Source organism: Neolamprologus brichardi, chromosome 3 (genome assembly GCF_056152115.1).
Source record: "Neolamprologus brichardi isolate AB-2024 chromosome 3, ASM5615211v1, whole genome shotgun sequence".
Taxonomy (NCBI): Eukaryota; Metazoa; Chordata; class Actinopteri; order Cichliformes; family Cichlidae; genus Neolamprologus; species Neolamprologus brichardi.
Genome location: NC_142106.1, coordinates 20,526,511 through 20,537,500, shown reverse-complemented (window position 1 = coordinate 20,537,500; position 10,990 = coordinate 20,526,511). Strand labels below are relative to the sequence as shown.

Here is a 10,990-nt window from a genome sequence, read left to right as displayed (position 1 = left end):
CCACCTGAGTCCAAACGCCGGTGGTAACATAGCCAGAAATAAAATTTATATTTACTAAAATGTAAAGCTTAAGTCACATAAATCACTAGTATTTCAAAACGAGTCCTGATTATTCCTGATTTATCTGGATGCAGCAGACACAAGATACTCCAATAATAATCGTCTGAGCTAATTCATTTCAGACACATTATTCAAAAGTATAAGTATTAATATTTACCACAGAAGGTAAAGAAAGCTTCTCCAGATGAAGCCTGTCAGCGTAATGGTCACCCTTGACCTTTTTCACCAGTGCAAGTGCAATGCAGTACTTGAGAAATGCGTACAGAAGAAAAGATAACTACTATGAAAAATTATTTCACTTTTACACAGATTCTTTCTTCTTTTACAGTCTTGGCTTATTAATTCTGAATGAAACGTATAAAAACTTTGTGATCTGTTTTCCTGTTTTTCTTCACAGGAAACCAGACTGATAGTCACTCCTTTCTCTCCAGCACTCTGTATTTCATCAATATAACCATTCTGACCTTTAACCCTTTCCATTTTGAAATATCATGTGTGGAGCGTAAAACCATCGTGTTTATTATTGATGATATACCAATGAAAGCACTGTAAAGTCCCCTTCAGTTTGAACTCTCAGTAAACTTGATCCAACACTGGAAAATCACATAGATCAGCACTAGATGACAATTTATTGTTGTTCTCATTTCATGCGTCTTTGAGAAGGATTGCATCTCACAACATATAGACTGTTCTGAGCATGAGTGATCAATATATAATGTCTGTTTGTTTTATTTATGGGACTTCATTAAAGCTTTTTATTCCCACATTTTTCACTCTGAACATAATGGATGATGGACTGTGCTCTGTTAATGGGAGATGTTTTTGCAAGGGAGTGAGATAATCGAGTCTTATGGCTCAGAGTAATGGTGGTAATCAGAGGGCACGAAAGTCCGTTTTTTTGATGAGATCATGAGGGGGATTTGACATAAAGAGTGGGTGAGTGAACCACTCTATAAAACTGAGAGAGCCCTTGATGTAAGGAAGTTCACTTTCGGTTGTGCTCTGGTCTGTGTCTCTACAGCTTGATCTTCTCCTTTTTGTCTATTTTGTCTTTTTTAGTTTTCTTGGTGTATTGAAAGTTTCTTTCAGTGAACTATTCTGCATATTAATGTTCCATCTCCTGTGGAGTTTTTTTTCTTTGCATGCTTAAAAAAATGCTTGTAACATCTGGCTTGATTTTTTTTTGTTCAACAGCTGACCACTGACAGCAAATTTTCTGGTTCCTTTGCTCTGACATATTTACCAGCTGAAGGACTGGTGTAATCTCAAAACTTCAAAGAACAGAGAGGAAAAACTCAGAATCTGAAGCTGAAACGCACTTTGATTTTCTGTGGAGAAAGAGAAACCAGCATATTTACTGCTGCAAAGAGGACAACAAAGAGCATCTCACTATGGATCTCTGAATTCCAGGAGAACTCGGGCTCTCGTCATGATAAGGTGATGAAGATTTTCTTTTTTACTGATCAACAGAGTATCTGTTAGATTTGCATAATGGATGAACATAAATGCCATGAAACAGTCCAAGCTGCAGCAGAAAGGAAGAATGATGTTTTACACTCAGCAGCAGAGCCAGAGACCAGAGCTGGATTCTTAAGATATTCGCATAAAATTACACTGGATCCAAACACAGCACATAAAGAGCTCTTACTATCTGAAGGGAACCGAAAAGCAACATTAAAAGAAGGCGGACAGTTTTACTCTTGTCATCCAGAGAGATTCACTGAATATGAACAAGTGCTGAGCAAAGAGAGTCTGACTGGACATTGTTACTGGGAGGTGGAGTGGAGAGGAGGAGCAGTTTATGTAGCGGTCGCATACAAGAATTTCAGCAGAACAGGAGGTTTATATCACTGTGGATTTGGACTAAATGAGAAATCTTGGGCATTACGTTGTGACACAGACAGTTATATATTTTACTACAACAAAGTCCAAACTGTCCTCTCAGGTCCTCGGTCCTCCAGAGTAGGAGTGTACCTGGATCACAGAGCAGGTATTCTGTCTTTCTACAGCGTCTCTGAAACCATGACTCTCCTCCACAGAGTCCAGACCACATTCAGTCAGCCGCTCTATGCTGGACTTGGTCTTGTGTGTTATGGAGTCACTGCTGAGTTCATTCAAGTTGAGACTGAAACACCGGGTGGACCGAGCTTTTGCTGTTGTGGCCCCAAAATTAAGGAATAATTAGCCCCTCCATATTAGGCTGGCCCCAACACTTGAGATTGTTAAATCACTTGAAAAAACATACCTTTTTTCCAAGGTATTTGATTAGTAGTACCATTCAGTTTTTGGTCACTTTTAATCTTCTTTAGTTTGTTCATTTTATTTATTGTATATTTTATTTTATTCATTTTTACTATTTTTTTTAAATTTATTTTATTGTTATTGTATTTTCTTTTTTTTGTGTAATGATTGGTTTTCTGACTTTTATCACTGTTTTTCACTGGAAAGTACTTTGGTCAACCATGTTGTTTTTAAAGTGCTCTATAAATAAAGTTGGATTGAAGTAAAACCAATAGGTTTATCTTAAGCCCTGATTTTCAGTGTGCCTCAGGGAAATCCAGCCCTCCTAAAACAAAAGAGTGCACAAAGGTATTAGTATGTGCAAACTCATTCGGGGTCGGAGTGGGTGGGCTGTCCCATCTTGCTTCCATCGCAAAAAAGCGAAGTTCAAAAAGACTGAAAACAAACGTGCAATAAAGTCACAAATTTAAGAAATGCCAGAGGCAACGTGGCCCTAAATCTCCTTTGTAGAGAGAGCCACACACCAAACGTTTAGCGTTTACTGAATCAGTCACGTGGTACGGCCGAACGTCAACACGAAGGTCATTAAAACGAGCCCGAGACAGACGTCTGTCATTTTTTCCCCTGTCCACATTTCACTCCAGTAGGTGGCAGTAATACACCTGTAAGCTGGTTTGCCAACTACCATCAAGCTCGGAAGAAGGAGAAGGAAGGAAGTGGAGGGCAAAGTGTGGCTGTTTGAGTGGAGCGGTGTGTGCAGACATGGCGGCTTTTTAACGAAGCGAACTGAAGTCGGAAGAGAGACACAAACCAAAGTATCGATCCCGTCACGTCAGTGTGGATCTGATCCCAACGTCGGTTTCACGTCATCGATGCTTGTATCGATCCGTCCAGCCTCAGCAGCGATGAGATCGTGTCAGTATCTGAGAGAGTTCATCAAGGAGAGACTAACTGCTGTTTGTGAAGAAATCTTCTCAGAGGTTCAAAAAACCATCGTCCAGTATGAGGAGGTGATCAACCGTCAGCACAGACTGCTGGATATCAGCCGGAAACCCGACAGAAACTCACACATCATAGGTATGGACATGTTTTTAACTCTGTGCTGTTCAAGCTCAGATTCTTCAGTGTTTGGTTGATTGGTGATAAATCTGAAAGTTTATCAGCTTCTCCAGGATTTCTCTAAGCTGATGTTAGCTGAGAGCAGGAAGCTGTTAGGAGCAAACGGTGATAGTTCAGGAAGAGCACACACACTCTTAATGAGACAGGGTGAAAACTGTCTGCTGACTAACATTGATGAAGATGAGCGTCCACATCTACTGTTTATTCGATTAATTGTTCATGAGAGCATCAAAGTGAACACACACACAAAAGGGACTGTTTGATTGGTTAGGGTCTAAACCAGGGGTGGGCAATTCCAGGCCCCGAGGGCTGGTGTCCCTGCAGGTTTTATATGTGTCCTTGAACCAACACAGCTGATTTAAATGGCTAAAATAGCTCCTCAACATGTCCTGAAGTTCTCCAGAGGCCTGGTGTTACGACCCGTCTAGGGCCAGGCAATAACATGAGTGAGGCACTGGCTCCCCCCCCCCAAGACCCAAGCCCCAAGCAGCCACAGGAAACAAATCCGTTAGTTACAAGGTGATTTATTTACAATGTGAAAAAAAGTAACCAAAACCGGAGTGTCAACACTTCAGGGTGAGCCAAGGCCAAAACAATAAACAAAACAAATCTACACCCCTGACCTTACCAAAACAAAGTCAAAAATAAAGACAGAGTCTGACCTCCTTAACTAACTCAAAACAGGAGAAAACGGGTGATCAAAAGAAACGGCAGCTCACCCATACCCACTCCACTTCCACAACTTTTAAGCGCACTGCAGCTAGCGGCTGCCACAGGAAGACTGCTGGGTCATGAGGAGAAACGCGAGGACCTCTCCGGCTGTAGCTCCAGCCTCCTTTTAATGGGCGAGTCCTCCAGCTGGAACCAGTCACGTCGGGGCAGTGTGTCCACGCACCAATCGGAGCAGGGCCCTGGCACAGCTAAATTAACATAAAAAGATACAACACCTGCACAAAACAAACACATGGACATGAAAGTTCGTAACACTGGTAACAAACTAATCATATGATTCAGGTGTGTTGACCCAAGGTGAGATCTAAAACCTGCAGGGATACACACTTTTCTATTCAGTTTAATTTAGTTTTAGTTAAACAGCACAAAAGCAGTTACCTCGAGGTAAAGAAACCTGCTGCAGAGCCAGGCTCAGGGAAGGGCAGCCATCTGCTTTGGCCTGTCAGGGGAGACCATTGTAAAATAGTTTTTTTTAAGTGTGTGTTTTCGTCATGACATTAGTGATTATTGTTCTTGTGTTTCTTCGTTCCTCAAGACCCCCTACAACAACACAACTGTAAGGGAGAGGAGGACCCAGAGCCTCCACAGATTAACAAGGAACAGGAGGAGCTCTGCAGCAGTCTGGAGGGAGAGCAGCTTGGACTGCTGGAGACCATCTGTGAACCTGATATAATGTCACACAGAATAGGTATGTAAAACTGTGATGGTCGTAATAAAAAATGAATTAGGCCTGCAGCTATTGATTATTCTATCAAATAATGGATTAATTGGATAAGAAGTACTTCTGTCTCATTAATGTACAATAATAAATATTATAAAGAGAAAAAACACTTTCAGAGTGAACTGCTCATTGGTTTCCATTTATGTTTAACAGTGAACATTGTCTTTTTGTGCCATGTTAAAATGTAATTTTTTAAAGAAATCTTCTTAAATCCAAAAATAAATCCAGAATTTCAAGTACAGTGATGTTAAATACAATAAGGTATGCATGCAACCTCACATAAGGCATGAAAAATGAGCCTTTTCTCTGTTGGAAGGTTTGGTTTGTGTTCAGATTTGAGTTTTTCATGTTTAAGTGTGCAAGGGAACGATTGAGTATGTATTGTAAGCCTTGCAGTGGGTGAAATGAAGAAGAAGCATATCAGCATTCTGAATTTTGTTCTGAGCTTTGATGCAAAATTTTGTGCTGCCGAAAACGAGACGTTATGACAGGGCCTTTTACCGACATGCATGCTCAGGTTGTAATCACCATTAAGATCTTTACTAGGAAAATTATCAGGAGTCCTTCATCAAACCACTTGATCAACAAACTCCAGGGCTCGCAAAATCGCTAGCCCGACGTCCCGGGGCTAGCGATTTTTCCAGTCGGGCTACCAAAATCTAACTCAACCCTGCCCGTCGGGCTATCGTAGGAAGGAAAATATATGTCTATGCTTTTGTATTCTTTCGCCAGTGTAGCTGAGTAATTATGTCATTGGCATCAATGAGCCACTGTCAATGTGTGACATATTGAAATCGCGTTTGAATTTGCGCTTGCTTTTTGCTTTCACTTTCATTTTGCGATCGCGCGAACGCTGTGTAGAGAGCAGCAGTACCGATTGGTAAGTGACGATTAATTGCGCACCAATTCCTCTGACATCGTCTTATCACTCATTGGCTTACTATTCAAACGTGACAAGTGAAATCTCTCGCTGCAAGCTTAGACATGTGAGAGGTTGAGTGCGCAAAGAATCGCTGACCGTTCTGTAAGTGCCTGTGTTAAAGCAGCAGGATTTACGCTGGTATTTTAGTTCTGCTCAGCCAAATAAGACAGGTCAGGGTTAAGAAGGGGCAGCCAAAGAAAAGCTTACCACAAAACGGAAAAGTTATGACAAATCAGACTATGAGGCAAAAAGAAAGCGCAGGTTTTTTGGTTTCATGGACAAAAGAATTTCTGTGGCTGGAATATGACGAGCTAAATAACATAATGTCTGCCGGGTGTGTTGTGAGTTTCATTTGATTTCTGAGTCGACAAGCGCCTTTGTTACTGGGACCAGTCATTTTAAGAAAGACCCCATCAGAAATGCATTATTGCCCAGTCTGCAGTATCTTTCCCAGAACAAACAGCAATTGCAAAAAAACATACTAAAAATAAACCAAGCACAACAAGAACTCCTGAAAAAGCTGTTTAGAACAGCGTGCTATGTTGCAAAGAGTGAACTATATTGGCAAAATTTAGCAGTCTTTGCAAACTTCAAAAAGCAAATGGCCTAGATCTTGGTTCCACTTGCCTCTTACCCGTGACTTCAGTGGAAATTTCAGATTCAGGATCTGACACAGACTGATTCATGTTCTACACAGTTCTTACGAGTTCATAGAAATTTCTGTTCAATTTGAACCAAGTATTTGAGTTGATGGTTGTAATTTTTATACAGTTGCTGTGATTTGTATTTTAACAATTTTTTAAATTAATTTTTGTTTCCGTTACAATATTATACTTTAATGTATAATATTGTAAAGGAAACAAAACAGAAAAAAAATAGCTTTCTTTTTTATTCGGGCTACTAAAATTTATTTCGGGCTACCAAAAACTGAAGAATGCCTGCCCAAAGGGCTACCAGAGATTTTGAAATTTTGCGAGGCTTGAACTCTGATAGAAAAGCTTTGCACCTGCTCCATCCACCACTGTTTCGTATACACAGAAGTTGTTTTAAAGTATGCAGATAAACTATTAACTTAACGTTTAAATTATGCAACTTGCTGAAGCTGGCCTCTTTTATACAGAAGCAGTTCTTGTAGCAAACAGGGGCGAGCCAAAAGGGGGGCATGGGGTGTACTAGATCATATTAATTTCAAGGCTTGCGTAACATTTTTCAGATTGAAGGTGAAATAACATAAAATATTATATTAATGAAATAAAATTTTCACAAGCCAATAAAAATGTTCAAGGGCCAGTAAACTCTGAGCCACAGTCTTGAGGGTTGTCAGGTTGGACACTGAAGTATTATTATTATTAAATAAAATCTACACCATCAAAACGTCTTGTTCTCTTTTCAACAGCACAAAAACTGTCCTTTGATTAAAATCAGAAAGTCTTCCAAGAGGACAAAATAAAAACAAAAAAATTATGCTATAGTTTAGATTGCAGATATCTATATAAATTTTTTTTTTTTTATTTTGATCTTTGACTGTACTTGAAACTAACCTAAATACTAAGAGAAAGATCATGTGTGTCCTGCATGAGGATAGCGATTTGTGTGTGCACTCTTGAGCCAGGAGTCAGCTCCCTCCGCAGCTCCTGCACTGCAAACACTCCTCCTGTCAGTCTCACCCGTCACTATATATATGGAGAGAGTCATTAGTCAGCACACACACCTGTCCCCTCTGCCGCCCTGACACCGCCTCAAGAGTTCACTGCACCACCCCTCCACTGCAGCAGGCCAGAGACCACACCCCTCCCATAGTAGCATACTGCATTACTTTAAAGAATGGTTATGAAATACCTTCAACATGCACACACATACAATTAATTTGCATGTATGTAATGCCTTTGATATGCTGCTTAGAGATAGTCGGTAGGGATGCACCGATACCACTTTTTTGGAAACGAGTACGAGTATTTGCATTTCAGTACTCGCCGATACCGATACCGAGTACTTAATAAAAACATGATTTAAATGAGCAGGTAACAGCTTTAGTCCTATAATTTAACAAAAAACAAACAAACAAGGGACTAGTTTGGAATTAAGAACATTTATTTAAAATAAAAAGCATGTTGTATGCAACATATTACAGAATAAATAATTATAAAAAACAAAATTTAATTTTAAATTTGTTCGTCTGTTTCTCTGTTTAGAAGTCTCACTAGCACAGTCACAGCTGGGATGACATCAGAGGCTAGTGCGTCGTAGCTGCTCACTTTTTTAGTTAGTTCCTCAAAGGGGGCAAGGATGGCAACAGTCGTCTCCATAAGAGCCCATTGGTGAGCGGTAAGAGAGTCAGGGAGTTCATGCTTGGGCACGCCCAGCACTCGCTTTTGCTCAATGAGGGACTGGAGCATGAAATACGTGCTGTTCCAGCGCGTCTGTACGTCCTGCTGCAGTCTCTTTATTGGCTGGTTGAGCTGTCCCTGAATGTCCTCGAGGCGGGAGTTGGCTAAGGTGGAATGTTTAAAATGCCCAACTATTTTCCGCCCCACTGCTATAGCATCAGCTATGCTCCTCTGTGCTAATAAGCGTGGGTAAATAAGCGTGGGTAAACTCTTTGTACTCGTTGTCGTGTTTTTGGTGCTTGATTAAATTACTTGTGTTAAATGCGCTACCTTTTGAGCCTCCTCTGGACAATTTCGCTGAGCACAATTTGCAGTCTGCCTTTGTTTTTGCGTCTTCGTTCACTTTGAAATAGTTCCACACGGCTGACTTGTCTCGCCTGCCCTTCTCTCAGCTCTGAGCTGCAGCCGGGGCCTGGGGGCGGGAACTCGTCACCTGTGATTAACCCCTTACATGCCGCTCAAACATAGACAGGTCTCAGACCGTGGTATCGGGGGACTTTTAACGAGTACGAGTACTTTAGAAAATGTGGTATCGAGGCCGATACCCGATACCAGTATCGGTATCGGTGCATCCCTAATAGTCGGGACTCTCAAAGTGGAGCCAGTGAGAACCTGATAACAATAAGAGAATCATTAAAAATTTGAATCGTTAAGTGATATTGAGAATGGAATTGGAATGGCTAAATCCTCATCAAATCTGATCACTACTGAGGGGTCAGATCAGAAAATGTTTTCTCAGCGGCTTGTTTTTCTGCATTTGTCTCTTCAGACCTCCAACAGCAGCACATTGGTGAGGAGGAGGAGGGTCTGGATGAGCAGCAGGTCTGTAACCAGGAGAGGAACTCCAGTCTGGACCAGGAGGACCCAGAGCCTCCACAGATTAAAGAGGAACAGGAGGAGCTCTGCAGCAGTCAGGAGGGAGAGCAGCTTGGACTGAAGCAGGAGGCTGATACTTTAGCAGACAACACTGCTGCTTCAGAGAGTCAAACTGAAGCAAGGGAAAAGTCTCTACAGTGTGACACTTGTGGGAAAACGTTTAAGTATAAATGCTTACTGGCTGCACATTTGACAGTTCACACAGGAGAGAAACCGTTTCCTTGTAGCAAATGTGGCAAAAAATTCAGTCAGCTGACACGCTTGAAAAATCACATGAGAATTCACATAGGTGAGCAGTCGTATCCTTGTAGCACCTGTGGAAAAGAATTCAGTCAAAAATCAGCTCTAAAATCTCACATAAGAGTTCACACAGGCGAGAAGCACCATTGTTGTAGCACCTGTGGGGAAAGTTTCATTTGGAATATGCAATTAATACGGCACAGGAGAATTCACACAGGTGAGAAGCCATATTTTTGTAGTACCTGTGAGAAGAGATTCATTCGGAAGATACAGTTAAAGGATCACATGAGAATTCACACTGGCGAGTGTCCGTACTCGTGTAACAGCTGTGGGGAAAAGTTTATTGACCTATCAACATTGAAAGCTCACGTGAGAATTCACACAGATGAGAAGTCGTATCCTTGTAGCACCTGTGGAAAAGAATTCAGTAAAAAATCAGCTCTAAAATCTCACGTAAGAGTTCACACTGGCGAGAAGCACCATTGTTGTAGCACCTGTGGGGAAAGTTTCATCTGGAATATGCAATTAATACGGCACAGGAGAATTCACACTGATTAACAGTTTCATGCTTAGAGAATATGGGCACAGCTGCGACTTATAGCAGTGTGCTGGTGGTAGAGCCGACACAGAGGAGCCGCCTTTTGCAGGAGTCTGCTCCTGTTGTGTAGGCTTGTTCAGTTCAGTTGTTTATTATCCAGGGATCGAGTTCTGTTATTGTTCTACTGAAGCCTCGTCTTTTTCTTTTTTAATCAAAGCAAGAGTAACCAAAGCTGAGTGTGTTCATTCAGGTTTTTAAGTCTCAGTTAAACATCTAGTTTTAGTTTTTATATATACTTGAATATTATAGGTGGGAATCACCATACATCCCACGATACGATATTATCACAATACTTAACGCACGATACGATATTATTGCAATGTTTTTAAATATTTTGCGATATTCAGATTCTGTACATAAAGGTAAACTTTATCAATATTCATTTGATCTAATATCAAAGTCTCACACTCAGTCTTTCTCTCATTTCAGTTTTATTGTTGACAAACTGAACGGTTTGTATTACAGTCTAGTCCAACTTAACTGAATGCAACCATCTGGTACAATTATAGCTATTCTGAACTATGCAATTTATGAAAACTATGCAGCCGTTCAGCAACTGAAGAATTTGAAAGTAAATTAAAACAAAATATAATTTTATATTAAATAAAAAAGTTTTAAACTTCATTAAAATAAAACATGTCTTAAATTAAAATAAGTAAACTGTCATGTTTATTGCTGCCGAAAAAAAAAAGGTTAAACACATTTGAACAGTGAGAGAATGCCAGGATTCTTGCTCAGAAAAAGGATCAACATGCTCTGAAGTCAGAGCATGTTCCAGTCCACAAAAACTGTTTTTGTAACAAAATATCGATTTCTGCTGCCCCTGTATCGACACATTATTAGCAAACAAAATATCACGATACTACACAGTATCGATTTTTTCCCCCACCCCTATTGAATATATTGTCACACAGTGTAAGGATTTTCAGGCATGGTACTTGAACTTTGCTGATATTGTTGTTTTTTTTAATATAAAAAAATCCAGCTGTGTCTGCTAAATACAGAATAAACTATAAACTAAATAAAGATTACATTCAAACTTCTTTTGACAGAGTTTCACTTTCAGGAGGAAAATGTTTTAATAGGGCACTTAT

At 40.3% G+C, this 10,990-nt stretch overlaps 2 protein-coding genes across 2 annotated transcripts in view; both read left to right on the top strand.

The window, feature by feature from the left end:
* The window catches only part of LOC102782196 (uncharacterized), a 31,946-nt gene extending 22,090 nt beyond the window's left edge, over positions 1–9,856 (top strand). The window contains exons 5-7 of the mRNA XM_087838218.1: positions 2,994–3,378; positions 4,688–4,840; positions 8,952–9,856. Coding sequence (XP_087694344.1) covers positions 2,994–3,378; positions 4,688–4,840; positions 8,952–9,856 — 1,443 coding nt within the window. The remainder of the gene's footprint in view (positions 1–2,993; positions 3,379–4,687; positions 4,841–8,951) is intronic.
* On the top strand, positions 1,552–2,241 carry LOC148103819 (tripartite motif-containing protein 16-like protein). The gene has a single exon (XM_087834534.1). The coding sequence runs from the start codon at positions 1,552–1,554 to the stop codon at positions 2,239–2,241; it is 690 nt and encodes a 229-aa protein (XP_087690660.1).
* Positions 9,857–10,990: the final 1,134 nt, after the last annotated feature.